Source organism: Mya arenaria, chromosome 10 (assembly GCF_026914265.1).
Source record: "Mya arenaria isolate MELC-2E11 chromosome 10, ASM2691426v1".
Classification (NCBI taxonomy): domain Eukaryota; kingdom Metazoa; phylum Mollusca; class Bivalvia; order Myida; family Myidae; genus Mya; species Mya arenaria.
The window spans coordinates 42279391-42305823 of NC_069131.1; the positions used below are offsets into that span (position 1 = coordinate 42279391).

General features: G+C 34.3%; 1 protein-coding gene across 1 annotated transcript in view; it reads left to right on the plus strand.

Annotated features, from left to right (window-relative positions):
* The first annotated feature begins 16216 nt into the window (after positions 1–16216).
* Positions 16217–26433, plus strand: part of LOC128206667 (uncharacterized) — a 34622-nt gene continuing 24405 nt past the window's right edge. The window contains exons 1-4 of the mRNA XM_052909275.1: positions 16217–16295; positions 17725–18008; positions 18450–19294; positions 20378–20464. Of these exons, the coding sequence (XP_052765235.1) occupies positions 17729–18008; positions 18450–19294; positions 20378–20464 (1212 nt within the window). The 5' untranslated portion in view covers positions 16217–16295; positions 17725–17728. The remainder of the gene's footprint in view (positions 16296–17724; positions 18009–18449; positions 19295–20377; positions 20465–26433) is intronic.

Below are 26433 nucleotides of genomic sequence, written 5' to 3' on the forward strand. Positions count from 1 at the left end.
GAATTGTTGCCATAAGTATATATTTACACCTCACGTTCCATTCCTTAAATGAACTGCCTTTCGGCAATTGCGTTCATCAATCACGCAACATCTTCGGATATGTTCGGATCGTAATTCATTGCATAACAATATACATGAAAGCTATTGATCTTGTTATTGGTTGTATTGTGTCTGCAGGTCCCGTAAAATATAGATCAACATTTCTAAAAGTCTAAGTTCGTTATATTTTAAATATATTGGTACCAGAAGTGTTTTAATTTTACGTTTTAAAGTGATTTCAAGTGGTTGATCTTTTCCCGCGTTATTGTGACGTCATTTGAAAAAATTGTTTCCGGTTATAGTCGGGTCGTTCTATTTACAGAATGGGTAAGAACTGATTACTGAAAGGTTTTCTTAAATGAAAAGAAGATTTTTTTTAACAATTCTTGGATGAAATAATGAACTTTTGGTGTAAATATAAGGAATGAATTGCGGGTTGATGTAATTATCGGGGATATGAACGCACAGACTCCACACACTTTTGACCAGCCCAATTGCGTTCATACCCCGAAAATGACATCAACCCCACAATTCATTCCTTCAATGACGGCACTTAACTATCGAAAAAATGATTTGAACAACAAAACAGTGTTTGATACAACAATTTTATTTCACTGTTTTGACACAATTTGATAATAATTACAGAGCTCAATGAAAAAAATTCATAAACCATCGGAATGGCAAAAATCATAAATCACAGAGATATATTTTATCATGCCCAACGGAACTGAGTTTCATTCGGAAATCCTCAGCCATTTTTATCAAAACAATCTCGGACATATGCCGGTGCATCAGTAGATGTAGTTAGTAAAATTTTAAACCATATCATTAATTAAATGTAGCAGTTAAGCTTATATTTCTTGATCTAAGTTTAAATTGGTTGCCAGTGAAGTGAAGTATTGCAAAATAATTAAGATTATCAAGAGTTAAGTCATTAACTGTAACTGCAAAATTAAAATACTAAGCGATCTACTTGCAGCGGACGTAAACATAACAATTTTTGATTATGTAAACCGTCCAAAAAATTTGGCGCAATTTTATAATAAGTTTTGGATGGAAAGTGATACTTAAGAAATGGAACGCTTAATAAGAGCAGAGTCATAACAATATATACATCGACACAACTTAATGTGTGTAAACCACGTGATAAATTTCGCCATATATGCTACGTCAAAGGCAAGATTTTGCTTACAATAAAGACTTTAAAAAGGTAACTTTTCTTTTGCTTTACCACGTGGTATACACGCACTGTCACTATTAATACAGTTTAGTTTAGTTTAGTTTATTCTGTTTATCCTCCAAATGTGAAGAGAAGTATAGTTTATATACACATACACAAATATATACAATACAATACAAAGTATAGACATAGAAAAATAACAACAAAAACAAACAAACACACAAACGTTATGTACACATATAAAGCAAAAGGTTATTTACAATATACACAAACAATACATTGGCTCTGTCATTTGACAGGAACTGACGCTTATCGTTTGATTGAAATAACGTCCGTTTACCATTGTGTTGTGGTTACAATGGCATTTATTGTCAATTTATATTTCTTGCAAAATTTGACACTACAATAAAGCACTGGATTCGACATTCATCAGTGATGTCGAGATCGGTGAATCCTCTTAACATCTCAACAAGTTGATGGTTCAGATTTAATAAAATCAAGCGTCTAAATTGTTCTTCACCTAAGAGATTTATAAGTTTGGACCATAGCCGGCATCGTTCATTTTCAAAATATGGACAAAAGAACACCTTATGCAGAACAATTTCATTTGTTACTGCATTACAATGATAGCATGTAATGATGTACTTCCTTGCAAATAATTTGCATAATAAACCGAACATTGAGAAACATTGCTTTTTATAGACTGAGAAGCTTTTTAGAAATCGCCATATCAGACAAAATTCATAATTGGAGTGAAAAAGGGAGAATAGTATGAGGTTTTCAGGTTTTCGTCATCGTGTTCTCTACTTTTCCACGATTTTGTCACATGTTCATCAATGGGTGATTTGCAAATTCTTTTCCAAACACGTGGAAACACGGAATACTTAGAAAATTATGTTAAGTATGTTGTGAGTTCGTATTTACCTAGAATACTATATATATATCAGGGATAAATCCCTGAGCTTTTATAGGTTGTGATATAAACGATAAAAGTCTGTTGACAAAGACTTTTTTTAAATTTCATATTTGGATCAGCGTGACATAAGTGACATAAGAATGCTAATTTTTGCGAATCAATGATATTTTGAATTGGTTGGATTCCAAGACAACTGAGTGCAATGTCTGTGCGTGATTCTTTTGGGACCCATTGGATCCACTTAAGGCATTGCCGGTGGATTCTTTCCAAGGGGAGCAACTGGTTCGAAGTGACACCGCTCCAGAGTTCGCTCCCCTATAGAGCGGCTGAGAGAACTTTCATTTCGTAGATGCGTATTGAGGTGATTGGGTTTAGCCCGTTTTTACCGATTCCACAGTTTGTCACACTGAAAAACGTTTTTCGAAGCTTATGGCAGTTTTCTGTTATGTTTTCATTGATATTTAATTGTTTATTACAAAGTATTCCAAGGTGGTTATATGAATCGGATTCATCAATTAAATAATCGCCAAGTTTCCATGTCCGAGGGCTCTTTTTATTTTCATTAAATACTAAAACTACATTTTGATGGATTATAGTAATATCTTTCCTTTCCGGCATGGTGAAAACAGACATCTAGGAGATCGTCGAGACTCCTTTTTACATTAAAGATAATGACCATATCGTCAGCTGATGTAGGACATGCGCAGACCATGTTATGTATCTTAAAGCAGGCGTCAATCTTATGTAGTAATTCATCAATAAAGATGATATAAAATTGCGGGCTACAGCATTGGCCTTGGCGAGTGCCTTGTAGGATCGGGAAAAATTCAGACGAAAATCCGTTGGTTTTGACACAACTGAAACTATTTTCAAAGAACGATTTTAATATTCTAAATAGAGAAATATCAACTCCGGTTCTGTACAACTTCAGAAGAAGCGAAGATAGCCAAGTATGATCGAAGGCCTGTTTGGCGTCAAGAAAACATGTATATACTTCTATACGGGTCACGGACACTACGGACCATGGACATTACGGACCAGACACTACGGATCAGATTTAGGGACATTACGGACCAGATTTAGGGACATTACGGACCAGATTTAGAAATTTACGGACCATGATTTATATTGTTTTTAAACATTTGTTTTTTTTTTAATTATTCACTCATTGGTCTGAAATTTGTTAATAAATACTTGAATATTAGTGCTCAGTATGACAATTATCTTTAATGTAACTGAAAAATCCCATGAAATTCCAATGTTAAACATCAATGTATTTTTAATAAAGTATAATGATAATTCGAATAATAATGAATAATAATGAACGTAATATGTGTTTATCTTATAATTGTAAATGTGAATATTAATATTTTCATATGTGATCGATTGCTTTTTGAAATAAACTTTGAATAGTCATATTTGTTTGTTTTCCGTTTCATCTGATTTAATTGAAAGTGCGCCGTTACAATGGGTTTTCACACTTTTATGATTGCCAATTAAAGGTTGTCATTGTGATGTTTGTTTCTTTTGTAATATACCGCCGATAATTACGGGTACAATTATAACTAATTAAGGCAACAGAAAATGCCAGTTTTAAAAATCAGTTTGCAAGAATTGCAACAAACACACATCGACCACCCGACCACATCATGCGACTGCCAACAACAGACAGTGTTCTTGAGGGTAGCCAGATGTCCGCAGCCGCCAGTATCACCCACGTGTTCTTATATGTGCTCGATTTATTTTGGTAAATAAACTGTTTTGGAACATATATCTTCTGTTGCTTTTAACTGATTTAACTGCCGATCTATTCGAACTTCACGCGATTTTTCACAGTTTTATGGAAGATATAACGTCATACTGAGCACTCATATTCAAGTTATTTATTAACAAATTAAAAACTAATGAGTGAATAATTAAAAAAAAATGTGTTTAAATCATGGTCCGTAAGTTTCTAAATCTGGTCCGTAAATTTCTAAATCTGGTCCGTAATGTCCCTAAATCTGGTCCGTAATGTCTGGTCCGTAATGTCCATGGTCCGTAATGTCCGTAATTCTTCTATACTATATACTATATAGTTTCGAGTTATTTTCTTTGGCATAGTAAATGCATTCACGTAACATAAATGACGTCATAGTACAATTTACGTGCTTTTGAAAGCCACCTTGAGAGGGGTTTAACTGTATAGAACCGTTTTTTTTCAAGAAGGTTTAAAACGATCTATTCGAAAAGTTTTAATATAGTAGAACAAAGGGAGATAGCTCTATAACTTGACGGGTCAGATCTTATTTTGTTGCCTCCCTTGAACAGAACTGTAATCACGCCCTTCTTCATCTCTGTTGGAGTGTGCGAGAATTGTATCATATGATTAAACAATTTCGTTATGCATTTAATTAAGTGATTTCCGCCGTGGATGTAGTTTTCATAAAACAAATTGTCGTATCCACAAGCTTTCCTTTTTTGCATGATTTTAGCGCTGTTGTAACCATATCGATAGATATTCTTGGAAACTGTGTGCACCCCTGACGTGTATTATTTGTTTAGTCGTTCAGTTCCTTTTCAACATACGTTTTGTATTCGGTGTCAAAAGATTTGTCTCCGTTCACTGAGTATTACTTTGAGAAATATGTTTTCTAGCCATGGTTAATACGTTCGGGGTCTGAGTCTTTATTGCCATCAAAATTCATTTCAAAGCCGGGTGTAAAGTTCTTTTTTGTTTTGTGTTTGTTAACTAATTTCCAGAATTCATTGTTATCAAGATCAGCGGCACTATCAAACCGGTTTTCTACTTTTTCTATAAATGCGAGAACTTCATGGCGGTGAGTTCGACGAAATATTGCTTTTAATTGTTTGTAATGTTTGTAGCTTCCGGAAGTGACGTCGCGGTGCTGTCCAAGCTGCCCGCGCAACATCCATCTTTTTGTGAAGTGTATTTAGACTTACATTCCAATATGGTTTTATATGCGGTTTAAATTTTACTCTAGGAATAAACAAGTCGGTGGCTAGATTTATTATCACAGCGATACCCGAATAGAGATCGTCAATATCTGATGTGCAAGACGCAGGACCTCGCTGTTTTCTAGAAAGTTCCTATAATTATCTATATTGTTTGGTTTGACGTTGTGCCAGTTGATAATGCCCCCAAGTTTAGTAGGAAGAGAGCCCTCGTTACTTGGAATGCTAAGTTTACAAATTATTGGCCTACGGGTAGAAACATTTGTTGCATGATCCTCTAAAATTTTACAATATGTAAAACAATCAAGTGCCATTTTTGATACAAAAATTTGGTCAATAAGCGTTTCTCTGTTAGTATTAAAAGGTACATTGCTAAACTTCGAACCCTGACAAAATGACATTGTATTTAAAGATTTAAGATTATGTCGGTTTGCTATATGTAACAGTTGTGATCCCCTTGATCCAAATATTGTGTTTATACATCTCTCTGAAGGGAGTTCAGTGTTAAAGTCTCCGTCATGACATTGACGTCAAAAGACACCTAGGCAAGCCTCGCTACCGGCTTCCACACGTGCTCTCGGGTCGGATTTCCATTATGTGAAAGATACTCATATTCTTCTTGATCTAATGAAAACAGTGTATGAAGTTGACCGTAGAATATAAATATTATGTATTTAAAGTGATACTCTTATTCAAAATCGATACATACACATGTATAAAAAACATAAATTTTGGGTAAGGCCACTACTTTTATATAAATTGGTTTACAAAACCGGCGGGTCTAATTTTCTGAAAAGTACAAAAAAAATAAAAAATGAATTTCACTTTTATTTTCAAAATTATTTTCCCGACCGTATTGGTTTTGGTGCGAAACGAAAGAAAAACGAATCGATAAGAGTACGAATGCAGTGGATCTCGACTGGTTTGTTGTTCCGTAGCCATATTCGCCAATTTATAGTGATAGCATATGAGCAAGTCAACTGTTATGGCAGCGCCGTTGGCAATGGCGGAATTGACGATAGCAGTCATTCTTTGTATAAAATAATTAATTAAAATATGAAGGAGTTGTTAAAATAACAATAGCAATAAACATTTGCAAATTTAACAGCCGACACAAACAATAACTGTCACATGATTGTTGTTTTTTTCCCGCTAATTTAGGTCATGAAAATATTGTTGTTTATAGATAAAAAATAAAAGTGTCAGCGGCTGCCATCGAATAAGTAGACACAAATATCTGTAAATTATGTGTGAGAAAAACATTTTATAATATTTTATGGTTATATATCAAATAACAGTCCACAAAACGTGAGTGGTGAAATTGAAAGTAAAATTTCTAAGTTGACACCGGTGACCTAGTTTCACAAGTTCGGTCGGTGGTGTTTATGGATTTTAAATCACATAATGGTTTTAAAATACTTGTCATTGGGTCAATGTAAAGCTTGTGTTTATTCTAGATTACATGTTTATTCATATTTGGGTTAAAAAACAAACAAAGAGTTGAACACACGTGTCAATGACATTAACTCATGTCGGGAGTGGTGTGCAAAACATTTAGATAAAACAACACGGAAAACTATTTTGAATAAGTCCATTTCAATTTGTAATGAACTTGATATTTTACTATAAATGAGATTTGTTGTAGTCACCAAGGAATACTCTTTAAAATGAAAAAAAAAACAAGCATTAAGTATAGATGCCCTGTGAACGCATATATACACAAAATGGCGGAGTTGGGAGAAGATGAAAATATCCGATAAATAATTATGGATTTCTCTGTCAGTTCGCTATCATTGGTACATAAAGTTAAGCCACATGCTAGATTTATTATTTTGCTATGTGATTTTTATGTACTGATGTGGTAATTTGCTGCAAGAATTTGAAATGGATTTGGCGAACAGCTCATGGTAAGTATCCCGGTCCGAAAATATCCAGACTTAGCATGAATCGGGTTACACACAACTAGGAACCCGCATGGTAAGAGTTATTAAAACTCAAATCTAGGTCTTGTTAAGCTTTTAGTTTTTCAGGAATTGTTTTCACAATATTAAAGCTCAAATGTCTTCATAAATGTTACTTCCTTATTTACAAAATTGGTAATTATTTCACTTTATTGACATTTTCCAATATTAAAATAACTTAAACAATGTTTAGAAAATGTAATGTATTGTTTTAATACAGTGCAATTTTTGTGTATTTTAATGCGTAAAATTCGCCTCCTCTTTTTTTCAATTTAATATTGGTAAGTTTTTAAGTGTTCTGCATTCACTTTTGCTTTAGCATACCCTTAAAGCTAAACAGATGTCTTGCTGAGTGATATTCAATGTATCTTTGATTAAAAGTGTAGTTTATACATGTAAACATGTTTTATAGTCAATATCATTGATGTTTTATATGCACAGTATGTTAGATTTAAACTGTGTGTTTAATAAGAACTTTGAAACTTTGAGTGTATTAAAGCATGCATTAATAGCAGTTTAAGAATTTAAAATGACAAGTAAATGATATAAAAGAAATTTTCACTGTTTTTATGTTGTTTTCTGATTTTCACCCTTTAAGAGTATGTTTTGTGACTTTTTTCCTTTTTTTTTTTTTTTTTTTTTCGACCACCCAGTGGACATTTTTTCCAAAAAATCTTGTAAACCAAAAAATAAAAAAGGAGTGGCCTAATAAACCTTTAACTACTTCCTAAATAATGCATTTATGTAAAATATTAACTTCTGATAATCAGATTGTAACCGTATATTTAATAGCTGAATACGCAAAAATATTAAATGATTGTAGGATGCTAAAAGATTTACTGCGATCTACTATCGTCTCATAGGGTAGAAATACTGTGTTTTCTGCACCTTTCTTTCAAATTAAACTTGTTAGCATTCATGAGAACCATTGTTTAGGGTTTTTTTTCCTTTTGGTATATCAAAACAATTGTATTAATTGTGGATAATCTTATTTGTGAGTAAGAGTGCATCTTTAAAGGGATTGTACACCAGATTGGCACCAAAAAAGTTTTTTCCTCTAACGAATCTCAGAAAATTATTTAATATTATGTTTTACTCTTTGATATAAATATTGCAAAAAAAGAATACCAAAATTAAAAAGGGCCGGAGACCGTGTTCGAACCGGTGTCGCCAAAATTCAGCCCAGCGTAGTATCCACTGAGCTACGAAGGCTTTCTCTAAACGGGTGATATAATTAAGCTATATATAGACCTAACTAGGTAATATCACGTGATAACATCGACTAGCCAATCACGCATAAGGAATTAATTCTACTAAGTATATATACCCAGTAATCTTTTTAATGGAAAAAAACGAAAACACTGCGAAAAATAATTTAATTGTGAGCTATGTGGTACTTCAGTTAGTAAGTTTCGATGCATTGTACACATCGATACCAAGATTATGTCAGTTTTCGACAATTTACTTTTTTTCGCTATTACATCATGCAGAGTTCAGTCCCTTTAAACACATTCTTGGCTCTCTTGGGAGTAACAGTAACTCAGTACAACAAGCTATTTTTTTATTTTCACTTTTTATCTAGAACTTTTTTATTCAACATTGCTTTCGAGTGAAGATTTACAATATGTTTAATATCATATACTGTAAAATATAACTGATAGAAACCCGTTGAATGAGTTTTTTTTTTAAATGTCACTGAAGTTTCACCATATCTCCCATGTTGTCTTGTCTTGTAACATCATCCAACTTGAGTCCCTAATATTGGCAAAATTAATGCCACACTGTTGTAACTTTCTGAATATATCTGCTTCCCTTGCACATCCATGCTCACGCACCTAGTCAGACAAATAAATGAATAAATGAAAGAACGAACGCACAAACGAATAAATAAATGCATGAGTAAAAGAATGAATGAAATGGTCAGTGAGTGAGTACGAACAAACGAAAGTGAGTGTGTAGTGGGGAAACTGACTGATTTACTGCATAATGAGTGAGTGAGTGAGTGAGTGTGAGGTGGGTTTTTGTCATTACATGTATATATACAAGTATTTTTATTTATTTTTATTGGAAATGGGGAATCTTAGAGGTTATTCCGGGAAAAAACAGGGACTGGCCTTTTGGGAAATAGTCGGGTATCGGCTATGGCAAGAGGGCCCGGTACTGGGTGTGTCGATTAGTTTGGGAGTGGTTTCCTTAGTAATTTAGTTAAGGTAATGTGACTGAGTTTGGTAATAACTAATATGTTGGTTGGTTTGATGAACATCGATAAAAATAAAGATGAAAAGTTTGGTCTTTAATTTAAGAAAAAAATACTTTTGACCTTTAGAAGCCGAAACAGTTTTACTTAAGGTGAGTTGCTTACAATGGTTTAGAGTTGTTTAAGCCTTACCTGCAGGCCATAAACGGATCTTTTTGGAGCCTTCCAAGGCCAAGTTTTTGGTTTGTCTGTATGCACTTCTCCCCTTGGTGGCATCGTCTTATTTCGTTGCAGCATTGCAAGGCTATGATATATTTCCTTATCTGAATCCCACGAACCTCTGTCGACGAGAGGAACAGCAAATAACATAAAAACACAAACGCTAGACAGCGCATTTTCAATAATTACGTTTGACCTTTTCAAGCTTGTTTATACAAGCTTTGTTTACGGAAGTGACGTAAACCACATGACGTCATGAATATACAAATTCCCGCATTCAGCTTAAAAAAAAGCTAAACACCCTAACCCAGTAAAATAGGGCTATTAAATAACTGCATTTTGATCCGGGAGGTGGTATTCGACTCGAGTGGATTTTTGCAGATTCGGATTTCACGAGGCGCAAGTCCGATTGAAATCAATGTCTGCAAAAATCAACGATGGTCGAATATGACATTTTGGATCAAAACGCCGTGCTAATAGTAATACCCCTTTTATTATATACGTTACTGGTTAGATCCCTAAAAAGCCACATGTTTTCTTAATAAATGTCATTTTAACGAAGCACTATTTTGTTATTTTAACATCACGCAACGATACGTGTTATGACGTGACGTCACAAGAGTGGAATACGGCCATATTGCAATGGAGTGGAATACGAACTACTGTTTTTTTGCGATAATAATTGCGTGTGGATTTATGATAGGCATTTAATAAAATAGGGTTATCTACTTTAGATCAATTTAAATGGTCTGACAATAACCGGTCAGTAGAACTAGTTAAAGAGTACTTTCATTATTTGATATCTCCTTTTGGCTCTTTTTTTCAGAATGTATGACACTTAGTCAGACACCGTAAGGACTATTGTCATGTATAAACTTGTATAAGTGTTTACCAGCTTTACTATTAAGCTTTAGCTGTTATTTATTTATATATTGCTGATTAACATCCGTTGCTTTATTTTACTCATTTTGCTTTCGAGAGTAAAATAATATCTTATTTCGGATAAGAAAAACAATGTAAAATTTTAAAATGATCTCAATCATTAAAAATGAAGTGCATTGTATCTGCTGCTATGCTTTTTACCTCTTTTGCTTTCGAAGGTAAAAACATTTGAAACTCAGATTTATTAAACATATGCAAAAAGAAAATAGGGTTATTAGTACTGCGTTTTGATCCGGGAGGTTGTATTCGACTCGAGTGGATTTTTGCAGATTCGGAATTTAAAATCAAAATCTGCAAAAATCTACCAGAAGAACGCAGAACTAATAACCTCTTTATTATATACATTATATCTTGCTATCTTACTTGTACATCTTGCTTTATTGCATCCTTATTTTGTTATTGGGCAAGTGTATTTTTAGCTCCGTGATAGTTCCTTCGTGTTTTCGACCACTCTAATGTACATACCCCAATAGCTGGATTTGACTATAATTCAACAGAAAACATACTTCAATGTCATTTGTGTGTTTTTTTAATCGTGACTTAAGGCTATTTTGAACTGGACCCGCATTCACTAACGCATCGAGTCTGAAATTAAGCCCCAGTGCTCAAAACTTCAAATCTTGGTTTTTTCTTTTAAAACAATGATAAGTCAAGCATTTGTTAAACATTGCTCATTCGCTGTAAATGTTACATACTAAATATGACTACTTCAATTTTTATATAATCACTATTTCCACCTGGAGGGATATTGCTGAGTTTTTCATCAAATATGAAAAAAAAGTTTAATTGGACTCAATCTCAGACGTTAGTGAAAATTCATTATACGGCCCTGGTCTATCACATACAAAAGTCTATGTTTGTAAATACGTAATGCATTGTATAATGCTGCGGCGGCCATATCAGTAAATATATACTTTCTAATACGTATTTAGTCTTCATAGTCGTTTTTTTAAAAAATGATAGTCCAATGTATGTTTCTATTTTCTTATCTGCGGCGGCCATTTTGTCCGCCATTTTGTCAGCCATATTGGATTTTTTGCATGTAATTATTTTTCAAAGGTATTCCGTATGTCATAACATATCAGTAAATATAAACTTTCTAATACGTATTTAGTCGTCATAGTCGTTTTTTTTTAATGAAAGTCCAATGTATGTTACTATTTTCTTATCTGCGGTGGCCATTTTGTCCGCCATATTGGATTTTTGCATTTTATCAACTTTCTAAAATATTCTATACATCATAATCTTTCAGAATATGTATACCAATATCTCAGACTTGACACGGGCATCTCATTTTAATGAAATGCGCGATTGCACAAAAAAAACGGTGCCATTTTCAAGCATTCCTCATATAGAGCTTGTAATTACAAAAATGTGCCATTTTCAGGGACTAAAATGCTTATAGATGTAACTTTACTTCTACTGGGAATTTTTTCACCAAATAAAATTGTTCGTGTTTGTATAAATGTCTTTTTTTCAGTAGTACAAGTTAAAACCATTTTGATAGTTTATTCGTTTTACACAGAACCCCCTAGACTCGATGCATACATATAATAATAATAATAATAATAATAATAATAATAATAATAATAATAACTTTATTTATAGAAGGTAACACATTAAGACATAGGCATCATACTATGAAAAACATAACACACGTCTTATTTACAATGCGGCCTTCTGAAAGAACACACACACACACACACACACACACACACACACACACACACACACACACACACACACACACACACACACACACACACACACACACACACACACACACACACACAAACACGCACGCACGCACGCACGCACGCACGCACGCACGCACGCACGCACGCACGCACGCACGCACGCACGCACGCACGCACGCACGCACGCACGCACGCACGCACGCACGCACGCACGCACGCACGCACGCACGCACGCACGCACGCACGCACGCACGCACGCACGCACGCACGCACGCACGCACGCACACACGCACACACGCACGCACACACACACACACACACACACACACACACACTAAATAAGATGTGATGCAAATAATTAATACTCAAAACACAAATGTGAAAACACATTTTGAACAATACCGCAAAAATACATATTGTTAAAAAAGCATTATTACATTTTTTCGTCATGGCCTATAACTAGAATTAATGATCGTTTTAACATGTAAAATGCTTAGAATGGGATTTCAGAAAGGTACGTATTAAAATGTAATATGAAAACATAAAGAAACATGAATATAATACATTCATTTAACATATCAATGCTTAATAATACATCAATTTGTACCTAAATGTTAATAAGAAAACTCATCAAAATTGTTTAATTGAGTAAGTAGGACAGTCACACATTTATTTAACACCTTACTCAACAAATACATACGTATAAACTATACCTGTGGTATGCATGGAATTATGCATATAATATTTACAACGGATTTTGCGATTGATGATGTAAATAGAACTTCTTACAGCGGGTTTTAAATGTCTTTAAAAAATTCCAAACTTTCCCACTGTAGCATGCAAACGAGTGTTTCTTGTATTGTGTTTTATGTCGAAAGTGAGCAATGTCTTGTCGCGTGGAAGATCGTAATCCATATCTTGTGTTGCTAGATATCTTAATAATGTCTCTTATGTAACTCGGTGTAAGACTTTTAATAGATTTAAATACCATAACAGCCGTTTGATATCTGCAACGGTATTCAAATTGAAGCCATTCTATTTTTTTTAATAATTCATGCGATGGCGTTCTAATAGGCTTAAAGAGAATAATTTTTGCAGCTCTTTTTTGAAGCAAGGTGATTCTTCTCATATGCGTTTGCTTACTTTTTCCCCAAACGCTTCAACAATAGTCAAACATAGGAAGTATATACGATTTATAAAACAATTGTCTCATTTGATCCGTTAAAAAATAATTGAGTCTTTTTTGAAAGGGCTATCTTTGCAATTACTTTCTTGCAGACAAATTCAACTTGCAGATTCCACGACAATGATGAATCAATAATAATTCCAAGCAATTTCTTCGAAGTTACATTTTCAATTAGTACTTTGTCTACGAATAAATTGAGTGCACATGCATTTCTTAATTTTGCATTTGAACCCAACAACATGCAATTAGTTTTTTGTGGATGTATTGCCATGTTGTTTACTTTGCACCAATCCGATACCATATCTAAATTTATTTGCAACGTACGTTCAATTTCCTGCGTATTTGAACTTTTTGCATATAGTGTAGTATCATCAGCATATAAGTCAATCATGGAATTTTCAATTTCAAAGGTTATGTCATTAATATATATAAGAAAAAGAATAGGACCAAGAATGGATCCTTGAGGAACTCCAGACCTTATACATCTTCGTGAAGATTGGGAATCCCCGAACTTTACAATTTGGCGTCTATCTTTCAAATATGAAGTTATCAGTTGGACGGAATTATCACTGAAGTTGTATAATTTCAATTTATGTATAAGTATTTGGTGATCTACTAGATCGAACGCCTTTCGTAAATCAAGAAAGAGAGCACCTACATAGTTTCCATTGTCAATTCCATCAATCCAATCATCAATTATTTTTATCAACGCTGTATGACAAGAATGTTTTTCTCGAAACCCAGATTGAAATTCATGTATGACATTCGTATTTTTAAAAAATGTTTTGATTTGATCTGCCAAGTGCCGTTCAAACACCTTTGACAGTGTTGGAAGGATAGAAATTGGTCTATAATTATTTGGATCATTGCGATCAGAAGATTTATATATATAGGCAAAACAGGATATATAGTTAAATTATACATTTATGTACAGTATATTTAAATTAAATTAAGAGTAGAAAATAATGGTCTGAGCAGAACTTGTTGCAAATAATTGTTCAAGCATATCTGAATACAATAAAGTCCGTGTAAACCATTGTAAGCTTTGCGAAGTCGACTAGTACCGGAGAGGCCGAACTTATAAGAAAGGGATTTGATTAGTTCTATTACGGACCTATAACGTTTGTTGGTATTGGTTCGTTGTTCTGTTAAATAAAAACGATTCGTTTCAAAATTGTGCTTGAGGATGTGTTGTTGTCTTTAAATTGAGCGACGACTTAAAAAAAGCATCCGTGTATATAAAAGGTACGATGTATACTGATGTCAACGCAGATGCGTCTAACAGCAAAAGGTGTTATCCTTACATGTTCTGAAGAAATTCTTATTTCTTGAAAAAGTCTTTGAACTACGGGCCCAATACTGGTGGCTCGGAATTTAAGACCCCCAAGCCCCCCCCCCCCAAAAAAAAAAACAACAACAAAAAAACAACAAAAAAAACAACAACAACAAAAAACAAAACAAAAAAAACTTGTGGATCTCGAACCGGTGACGAATTAGATGAGAATCGGACACCGATACCACTTCAACACATCCGACATTTGTGGTGAGAAAAATGTTGTCATCCGTATCGTCGAGTGTATATGGTTTTTAAACAATGGAACAAAACGACTGTGAGTTGATCCAGTCTGCCGAAAATATGCGCATATTTCTCTTACAGCTACAAGGCTTGTCAAAGAGTAAATCAAATGAACCCTTTTGTTTTCAGTGAGATGGTCTACACCCACTGGACAAGTTATGGCATTCAAATACCAGAAAATATTTCAGCGGACATTTTGAATAAAGATAACATATAATCAATTTAAATAACAATGGATAATTACTATTTTGATTGTTTCAAATTAATATATAACATATGTCGAACACATACAACTACTTGTGGTTTTTTTCGGCAAGTATTTTGTTTAGGTGTTTCGACTTGGCATTTTCAATTTACATTCTTACACAGTGGTAGGTGCTGCTATTGACAGGACAGTGGCCGGGCAGAGGTTTGGATGGTTACCTGTAGGTAGGGATTGACCCAATTATGGGCTAAACAATGCCTTTGCGCGCTACTGTTTCTGATAATATCAGCAAAATCTAGTAGTAGTTAAACTACAGTCGAACCCCGTTGGCTCGAACTCACATCACGGGACATGCGAAAATACCTCAAGCCTCGGAAAATTCGAGCCAAGCGAGATTGCTTACATTCAGTTGAAAGAAATCGGTCCTTTACATCCAGTTCAAGCGAACAAGGAAATCGAGCCAAGCGAGTTCGAGCCAACGGGGTTTAACTGTACATGATAAACATAATACCTTCTCTAAGCAATACTTTCCAGAGACTTTTCCTATCTAGCTAGATTAATAATAACATTTTTACCAATACACATCAAAGTACCATGCTGTTATTCCCATGTATATAATGTTTTTTTTTACAAGTTTGCTCTTTAAATGTATACGAGTATCCTTTAAGTTATACTTTTGAAAAAACTATTAAACCATTTTACAGTGGTACGTCAACTAGCGGTACCGTGCGCGTGTGGATTTCCCGTACGGCCGGGAAAACTTGTTAATGTTATCACTGTTTTCAATGCTCTAATCCAACTACTTTTTGTAATGATATGCATGAATATAACAAAGAACCGCTTTTAAAAATACTTGTTCCAATATTTGGTCATTTTGACCTAAAATGCATATGCTTTTATTTCCAGGTCGCTAGCTCATTGTTATGTTTTGATATGTTTAGTATGTTTTTCATTCATGTCGGAAAATAGTTCATTGAGTTTATGTTTCTTGTTAACATATACCAAACTTTAAATAAAGATTCTTGTATCTTGTATCTCGTTTTCACTTTAAAGGGAAGTAACCGCTGCAAAGAGTTTAACCAATAATTACAGAAGTATTAGTGTTTTGTAACCAAAATGTTGATACGGATTGAAATAATTTGTTTTCCCCTCCCGGAAGTTACCTAGATATTCGTGGTGTTGGTTCGAGTCCCGCAAACTGCAGTACATGCAACTTTTGTTGGTAACATGTTCACTATGTTTGACATTTTATCACTTTTGTGAAATATAGGCCATTACATTGATGAAATTGATAAACTCGGTGCCATTTAATAGTGAAAACAAAAAATGTTGATAAATGTGTATTTCTGATGTTTGCATCATATTTTTTTAATTTGTTCAGTTATTTAATTTCATTTATTGTCAGTCACTTCGGTTAATATTTCCTGTTTTGATAGATGTTGGACATTACGTTGTTTCCCTAGCTCAGCTGAACTGACTGAAACAAACTTGCAGTAAGACGGATCAATATGCACCAGTCAATTGTAACCACGGCCCCAGGTCCGGGGAATAGCGGGGTCTTTTACTTTTGGTCCAGCCAAGCCCGGGCAAATGCACCGCCATGCAGGGACGAACTGCAGATGAACCCCCCGCCAAATGCCCCCTCACTCTAGATAAGGCCCATTCCTCGCTATGTTTGGCGGGAAGACAAAAGCACCACATTCACCCGGCACTGCGGGGCCACCTGGGAGATAAAACCACGGCCCATTTCCCCGGCTATCCACGGTATGCCCCCAGACCTGGGGGGGCCATGGTCACAATTGACTGGTGCATTATCATCATACAGCAGTTGCCTGAGTTAGTCCATGGGGTTACATTAATCCGTCATTATTCCCTGGGTTCAACTTTAACTTTTCAATCCACTTGTCCAATCGGGCAAACAATACTTGTCCTGAGCTTCTATGCACTTGTCAACGACTTTCATCCCAAATATTCAGTACAATTGATTTCTAACAACAATAAATGATTAAAAACGCAGATTAAGTATGTTTGATCTGACACTTACATTTATTGCCTTAATTTTACATGTTAATTGTCAAGGTTTGTATTGTATGGCAAAGAAAAAACAAAAGAAATAAAAATCTGCCATGATTTTTAGATGACCAACGACAGTTGTCTATATATATGTAAAATAGATTAGACATTGTCCTAAACTGTCTCTTAAATACTATAACATACCAACTAAAATTGATTAAAGCAAACTAATAGAAAAAATATCTCATTATTATTTTATATTTTACTGGTTATCATGCAAAACAGTTTACAGCTCCATTGACGTCTTTGACGTGCACATGCTTTCACTAGCTACAATAATGAGCGATCAGGGAATCTCTTATTATTTTGACATTTCTTAATATGAATCCCTGTCTCAAATCTGCCATAGTAAAAAAATCATCAAAAGACTCGGTGACGTCCATTTAGGTGGACTACTGCTTCCCCAACTTCCAGCAGAATGTAAACAAAGCAGTACAGGGGGGTTAAGCATGAAACATAGTTTTATTTTGCTTAACTTGCAAATACACAATGACACTGACAATCATAATGCTGACAATATAAAAAACAGATTCATACTGATAGTCTAAGCCAGTAAGGATTTTGACATTCTTTTTCAGCACAATGGAGACTTCAACACCGACAGTTAGAACCCGTACTAGAAGAAGCAAGGGAACACCAAAAGCCATTCCAATTTCTCCAATCCCTAAAATAGCTTCTCAGCTTGAAAGAGATTCAATTGAGGCAACTCCTGTTAAGGACATATCAGATGTTATTGATAATGACAAGGTTACACCATGCAGCAAGTCGTACTCCAAGAGAGAGCGAAAGCCAAGGCAATGGGAGAATTTGGAAGTTCAGGAGAGTGATAAAAAAGGACAGTTAGGAAATGGTCAAAAGAAAGGTAACTTAATCAATGCATCATTTAAGTTCTCAGATGCTGGTGGCAATCATCAAGAGATAGATGAATCTTATTCTAGTAATGTTAGCATTGTAGATGAAAACAATAGTGTAGATGATAGTGATTCGCAGGCTCAGAGAAAAGATGCTGATAAAACAGTGAGGTTAGAAACATCTCAAAAAAATAGTTCCTGTAATGGTACTTTATCTAAAAGTTCTGATAGCATTAGTACAGAGCGAACTGCATTGAAAAATGCAGTTGAAAGTGTAAGGAAGCAGAGACAACAGGGAAATAAGATACTGATACCTTACACATTGCAGGTTCAGAAAGTTGGCAATGATCACATTCATAACCAAATAAAAAGTAATGCATGCAAGATCTCTTCAACAGCTGCAGAGGTCAAAAGTAGTACTAGTATAATTAAAACTGTAAACTCTATTACAGATGCAGGAAGTAAAATTCAAGATGTAGAAGATGAAAGAAGAGTTGAAGAAAAAGATGAAAACAATGAACATGGGCAAGATAAAAGTGATAAAATAGAACAAGGGTCTGAAACAGTACCAGCTTTAACGGAAGTAAAGAGTGTTGCTAAGAAAAAGTCTAGTGGTAGAAAGAAATCAGGATTGACTAAGACTAATGAAGAGGTTGGTAATACAAATGTAATTAATAATAGTTTTCAAGATCAAGAAAAGGTAGAAGCTGAATTAGTTCAAGTAAAAGTGAGTCCAACTGGAAAGAAACGAGGGAGAAAAAGAAAGTCTTTGAATGGAGACAAAAGTATAGAGGGTGAAAATGATGCTAGCATAACAGAAAACACCACTCCCTCAGTTCATAATGTAAGTGAAAGTAAAAGAGGAAGAAAAAGGAAAGTAGTGAATTATGCAGTAGTAAACTCTGCAGGTGTAGATGAAGTAAGGGACGCAAATAGTGAAGCATCTAAGACTGATGCTGTTGACACTGGAATGAAGAGGAGAGGCAGAAAGAGAAAAGCTGAACATCAGAATGATGGAGATTCTAGTCAAAACTTTGGAGATGAGTCACTGAAGGACACAAGTCTTAATAGTACGCTAGGTGACAAGGCGAATACCAGCTCTAGAGGGAGAAAAAGAAAGGCAGCAATGAATGATTCATCAGTTACTAACAAAGAAGATAAGGTCAAAATTAATGCATCTGCAGTTGGTGAAGGTTTGGACAATACCAAAACTCATGATGGTGCTGAAGATGGTGATAAATCAGCAAAGAAAACTTCGGCGACTGGAAAGAAAAAAACCAAGGCCGAGCAGACGCAGGTACAATTTGTAACTCTTCAATTTACAATTTTTTTTAATAAGGCGTAAAAAATAATGTTTGTTTCCGGTTTCTGGACCTTCACCTTTTTATCGCCTTGAGAATTATTTTTTTTCATTTGTTGATTTTATCCACTTGAAGTTAAAAATGAAGTGTTTTGGGCTTTGAACAAAACAAATGATGCTTATACAGATCGTATCGATGTTCTTAAGCATATAATTTATTGTTTTTGATAATAAAACTTTTAAGAAACTATTTGCCTAATTAAAAAAGAAAAAGATTTCCCGACCCCTTTTTTTGGGAGAGGGGATGGGGGAGGGGCATTAAACTGGAAACAAACAAATTATGTTTGATGCCTTAACTTGATTGCGAAGACAGCTGAAGCTGTTGTGTATCACTCACAATTCCATAATCTTGGTGGAAATTAGGTGTCCATTTTAAAGTTCCCCTGGTAGGGATCAAACCAACAAAGTATTTGGTGAGAGGCCTATACCACTAAACGTCTCACACCTGCTTGTAAGACTTTTTCAAACAGTTTTGGCAATTTTGCAGTGATGACAGTAGTTGACAATTATTATAAGTTATAAAGAAGATGACAGAATATAAAACCATGAATTTCTTCCTTGAATAGAGACCATGAAAAAGCAGCTACGATCACCATAAGTTTGTGTGCTGTTGACAAACAATACTCTTGATCAAGCCATTGCAAACTGAATATCTCTTTATGATAGACCATTGGTAACAGACTATGTTATAATTTTATTTGTTTTTAGTGTGAAATTTTGGATATCAAGTGATCCAGTATACTGGCATCAGCTGATTTTAGAAACATCCTAAAATAAATGAATAATTACTTAAACAAGCTTTCCATTACAAATCTTGTAATTTCACGTCCAATTTTTTACATGAAATTGAATTAAAGATCAAAAACATACACTGTCATAATTTAATATGTAATGTAGTTTCAACATTTTTCTCTCCAAAATTGGTAATCAACAGGCTTCTTATACCATTACAGTAAATGCAGAAGTTATCGAAGGTCACCAGGTGTCAAATTTTAACATTGCAGTCAATTACATTTCCAGGCTGCCCCTTACCAGTGTAGACATTGTGAATATGAAGGGATAAAGTCCGCCATGGAGTCTCACTCTGCCAGAGTCCACCATCTTTGGGTAAGACCGTGTGTTTTTATTTGACCAATTTATAGACAAGGTTTGGCCCCATTCACAAGGATTAAATGGGTACCGTACCTTTTTTCCCCCATTTATATTGAAATTTCATAGAACTGTTTTGAAACATGTCACGTAACAGAATAGAATGTGACGTAATACGTTATATTTAAGATATAATTAAGATTTAATTAAATGGATATGTGTCTACATACTGTATGTTTAGTAATGTAGGGCATATTTGATTGACATTTGAATATGAAAATGGTTGACAGCCGACCTGGTACAAATGTACAAAATGGTCATGTTAATTACAAAAACGTGTATTCCTTGGGTTGTAAAGCTGTCATATTCAGACCACAAATTAGTATAAGAGAAATGATTTTGGATGTAAAAGGACAGTTGGCTTAGACAAGGCAAGCAACGCGGCCTTGGGTCCTTAATGGACGGCAGTTAGGATGTGAGATTACCTTAAATGTCATGCTGTATTATATACTGATTATTATACTTAGAAAGAACGTGGAACTTTAATAAAGACTTAGAACACTTGAACAGTTGTTGGTTGGTTACTGAACGAACTATCACGAAAGTTAAGTGAGCGTTGGCGTTACGTGACACGTAAAAGTTTGGCGCCTGCTGACCGAAGATATTCAAGAACAGGGTTGACGTGGAACACAACGGGGGAGTACTAACGACTATTGGATCACATTTGGAATGAAGAAGAAAAAGGTACATGATGACAACTGCGGTTTGAGTGACTATGGACATTGCAGCGCGACCAGGCCACAGGACAAAAGTTAGTGACGTTTTATTACTTTATATTTCTTGCCTAGATATGACATGTGTTGCTATAATTTTGGGATATTTAACGGGGCAAAATTTTAAAGTTTTGGATAATAAATGCAATCAGAGCAAAGCTGTTCTTTTGAAAGAACCCCTAAGCAATCTAATTTCTGACTTAACAACGTTCCATATTATTTAGTACAATAAAACCATTTGATTTAAATAAGAATAAACTGAAGAATGAGTATTTAAGGTAACAAAGATAAAGATATTGAGAAATTCGATAAAAAAAAGTAAAACAGGTGTGAAAAAAAACGTTGTTAAATGCAAACGAAGAATCATTTAAGTACATTATTGAATAACTATGAAAAAGAAAACTAAGTCATTTAAGGACATTAATTGAACAATTCACATGGAAAGAAATGTTATTAAAAGAAGTCTGAGTAAACTAATTTAGCAGGTCTAACATTAATGAAAGTTGCATAAATACAAAAAAATAATGACTTATACTCAGGGTTTAGTGCAAACACTGAAGATATTAAAATATGTGATGTTTTTATGTCAAAGAAGGAGAAAATGGCAGGTTTTATTACTTCAGTTGTCATGTAACTGTAAGTAATTGTCAAACAAATCAGATAGGTAATTGATTTCAATGTTACCTGTAATTAACTTGACATTAATGATATGAAATCATTAGAATTAAGTAAGTTTATAGTCTTGTAAATAATTGTAGTATTTTGTCAATATATCATTTTATATAATATTGAGTAAATTGGTGATGGTTTTAAAGTTTTAAAAATCATATAAATAAATCATTGTTTGGATCATAGTAAGGTCTGAGAGAGAAAGCGTGCAAAACGAAAAGTAATTTCTTAGATGTCATTATATAAGTGTATCGCCTGAATACGGCAAGTAATTTTCAATTTCGAAATCACTAATTAAATTGTTTGTTAGTTACTAAGTAATCTAATTAAATTATTTAAGTAACTCACAGATTAGTTTGGTAAAACTAATGAATCAATTATAAAGTTGTAAGTTATCCGATGATAAGCATGATGGTAACATGTTAAGCTAGAGTTTAGCTTTCTTATAACTATGAAGATGTACAAAGTTGTACAAAGATAAACAAAGATAGTGGTCAAGAAAGACCAGGTTTCTTAAAAGTGATTGGAGATGATACGTTCAAGATATTGAATTTCAACAAAATTGTTGGACTCCTGTGAAGTCACATTAGGGTGCGAGTTATTTAATAAATTAATTGAATCACTTATGTATTAGTTTTCTTAAAATAATGGACTAATTATGAGATTAAAAGTTGTAAAATGAAAAATATAACGGATCATCAATCTTGTTCTAAATATCTGTGTTAGTTATCGGCTGATAAGCAGGACAGAACGGAAGTAACGCCCATGTTGAATAAATGGGTGTTTTAGTGTGGTAAAGCTAACATATAAGCTTTGTAAAATATTGCATAAAAAAAGGTTCTTAATAAAATATAAGCTTTGTAAAATATTGCATAAAAAAGGTTCTTAATAAAATAAAATGCTGTTCATAAAAACAAAACGTTTCACAAAAAAAACAACTTAGGTCAAACATTCATTAAATCAAACATACGAATACTTACGCACAGATAGAGTAATTAATTATAAATGGGGCCGCCTTTAAAATATAAGCCTGCTTGAAAATATCAACACAAAATTTCATGGTAATAGCAACACCTATGTCAATGAAAGGTAAAAGTACAGGTAATATGTCACGTGATAACAACAGTCAATATCAACATTATTCTTCAGCGGATATCGAGATAATATACCTAGTGGCGATATTGTGTTAAGTGGTCATCGGTGTTTCATAAAGGATCGAACTATATTCTGGTATTGCGTATGTGATGTGCTAACCAATTGGTTACACTTCGGAATATCCAGAGGAGCTAAGCACACATTCTCGTATGACCTGTGCTCGGCTTGACGTCACATGATCAAGTCTTTAGGACCGTGATGATTCCTGTGTGATGGACAACACCAACTTGAGATCGTTAGCATCTTCAATAACATGAACACTTGCACACATATATCTAAGTACACTTCAAGAATTAGCAGTCGTATAATGGCAGAACATTTCGAGTCGGTGGGGACATTCTACAATCAAACAACCCCTTGGCTATAAACTCTACATCTACAACAACAAGGCAGCAGCAACAACAACAACGATGATTCCCTGTCTTCAGAATGATAACATGAAAAGCAGTGCTACATAAAACATTGACTAAATACCAAATTTGACAACAGTTCTGTCAGTGTTAATTACTTGTACTCAATCTGCAGTGTTATTTTCTAATTGTTAACTATGTTTATTAATTACCTGAGGGCTAATTACCAATTAGTCTAATCTATACGTATCTATACAATTTGATATCATTGTTTGGGATTTAGGCACAGATTTTCTTTTGCGTATTTTTTGTCGAAAATACAACTTGATCATCATTGTTTGGGATTTAGGCACAGATTTTCTTTTGCGTATCTTTTTTTTGTCGGAATTACTTTTTTATTTTTTTATTATTTACCTGTTTGGGGTTGAGAAACATATTTACTTACGATTTTATTTATCTATTCAATTATAACCATTGTTTGGGGTTGACACAAAGATTTTCTTAAAAATCTTGATAAAAAAAAGGACGAATGTCACGTAACAGAATAGAATGTGACGTAATACGTTATATTTAAGATATAATTGAGATTTAATTAAATGGATATGTGTCTACATACTGTATGTTTAGTAATGTAGGGCATATTTGATTGACATTTGAATATGAAAATGGTTGACAGCCGACCTGGTACAAATGTACAAAATGGTCATGTTAATTACAAAAACGTGTATTCCTTGGGTTGTAAAGCTGTCATATTCAGACCACAAATTAGTATAAGAGAAATGATTTTGGATGTAAAAGGACAGTTGGCTTAGACAAGGCAAGCAACGCGGCCTTGGGTCCTTAATGGACGGCAGTTAGGATGTGAGATTACCTTAAATGTCATGCTGTATTATATACTGATTATTATACTTAGAAAGAACGTGGAACTTTAATAAAGACTTAGAACAGTTGTTGGTTGGTTACTGAACGAACTATCACGAAAGTTAAGTGAGCGTTGGCGTTACGTGACAAACATCAGGTTTTGTTTATATTTATTTATTTTGATTTCTCTTATTTTGTATAGAAGAAATGGTATATTCTTAAAGAAACAAACATAATCACATTCTTTTTGCTTTTCTGTATATTTTTATAGCATTCTTGTTTGTTTCTAGGTAAAATTAAAATTCTGAAATTTTACTGTAAAGACCCATCTTTCTCAATCAGAAAGGACCTGGCCCCATTTGGTGAAGAAAAAATGCTGTAAAATCTAAATTATCAAGGTCATGTAGTTTGTCGAAGGAAAAATTTGCCTGATTTACTTGTTATTGTATGAGCTTGATGGAAGTGATCACATATTTGTGTTAATGTATAAATAAACACAGAATAAGAAAATATAAGGTCTACCATCATTAGTACTGCATTTAGATTAGGGTGAGGGGGTATTTTCATTTAGAAGTTAAGAAGTCACATAGAAGCACACTCTGTGTTTTGTTGTCTGATATTATTTTATCATTGCACACTTAAACTTGTTATAATGATGTTATGTCAACAGAGGGGAATATGGAATTAAAGCATATTTTGCATGAAGGTTCATATGATGTGCAAGTTCACTTATATGGATAACTAAGTTAACATGTAATTAGAACCATTTTGAAGAATCTTTATCTTTTTAGCTCACCTGTCACGTGGTGACAAGGTGAGCTTTTGTGATCACTCTTCGTCCGTCGTCCGTCCGTCCGTCCGTTCACAATTGCTTGTGAACACAATAGAGGTCACAATTTTGACCTAATCTTTATGAAACTTGGTCAGACTGATCATCTCTATAAAATCTAGGTCAAGTTCGATATTGGGTCATCTGGGGTCAAAAACTAGGTCACTAGGTCAATTAGTAGAAAAACCTTGTGAACACAATAGAGGTCACAATTTTAGCCTAATCTCAATGCAACTTGGTCAGAATGGTCATCTCTATAAAATCTAGGTCAAGTTCGATATTGGGTCATCCGCGGTCAATAATTAGGTCACTAGGTCAATTAGTAGAAAAACCTTGTGAACACAATAGAGGTCACAATTTTAGCCTAATCTCAATGCAACTTGGTCAGAATGATCATCTCTATAAAATGTAGGTCAAGTTCGATATTGGGTCATCCGCGGTCAACAACTAGGTCACTAGGTCAATTAGTACAAAAACCTTGTGAACACAATAGAGGTCACAATTTTAGCCTAATCTCAATGCAACTTGGTCAGAATAATCATCTCTATAAAATCTAGGTCAAGTTCGATATTGGGTCATCCGCAGTCAATAACTAGGTCACTAGGTCAATTATTAGAAAAACCTTGTGAACACAACAGAGGTCACAATTTTGACCTAATCTTTATGAAACTTGGTCAGGCTGATCATCTCTATGAAATCTAGGTCAAGTTCGATATTGGGTCATCTGGGGTCAAAAACTAGGTCAGTAGGTCAATTAGTAGAAATACCTTGTGAACACATTAGAGGTCACAATTTTAGCCTAATCTCAATGCAACTTGGTCAGAATGATCATCTCTAAAAAATCTAGGTCAAGTTCGATATTGGGTCATCCGCGGTCAATAACTAGGTCACTAGGTCAATTAGTAGATAAACCTTGTGAACACAATAGAGGTCACAATTTTAGCCTAATCTCAATGCAAATTGGTCAGAATGATCATCGCTGTAAAATGTAGGTCAAGTTTGATATTGGGTCATTTGACGGTCAATAACTAGGTCACTAGGTCAATTAGTACAACAACCTTGTGAACACAATAGAGGTCACAATTTTAGCCTAATCTCAATGCAACTTGGTCAGAATGATCATCTCTATAAAATCTAGGTCAAGTTCGATATTGGGTCATCCGCGGTCAATAACTAGGTCACTAGGTCAATTAGTACAAAAACCTTGTGAACACAATAGAGGTCACAATTTTAGGCTAATCTTAATGCAACTTGGTCAGAATGATCATCTCTATAAAACCTGGGACAAGTTCGATATTGGGTCATACGCAGTCAATAACTAGGTCACTAGGTCAATTATTAGAAAAACCT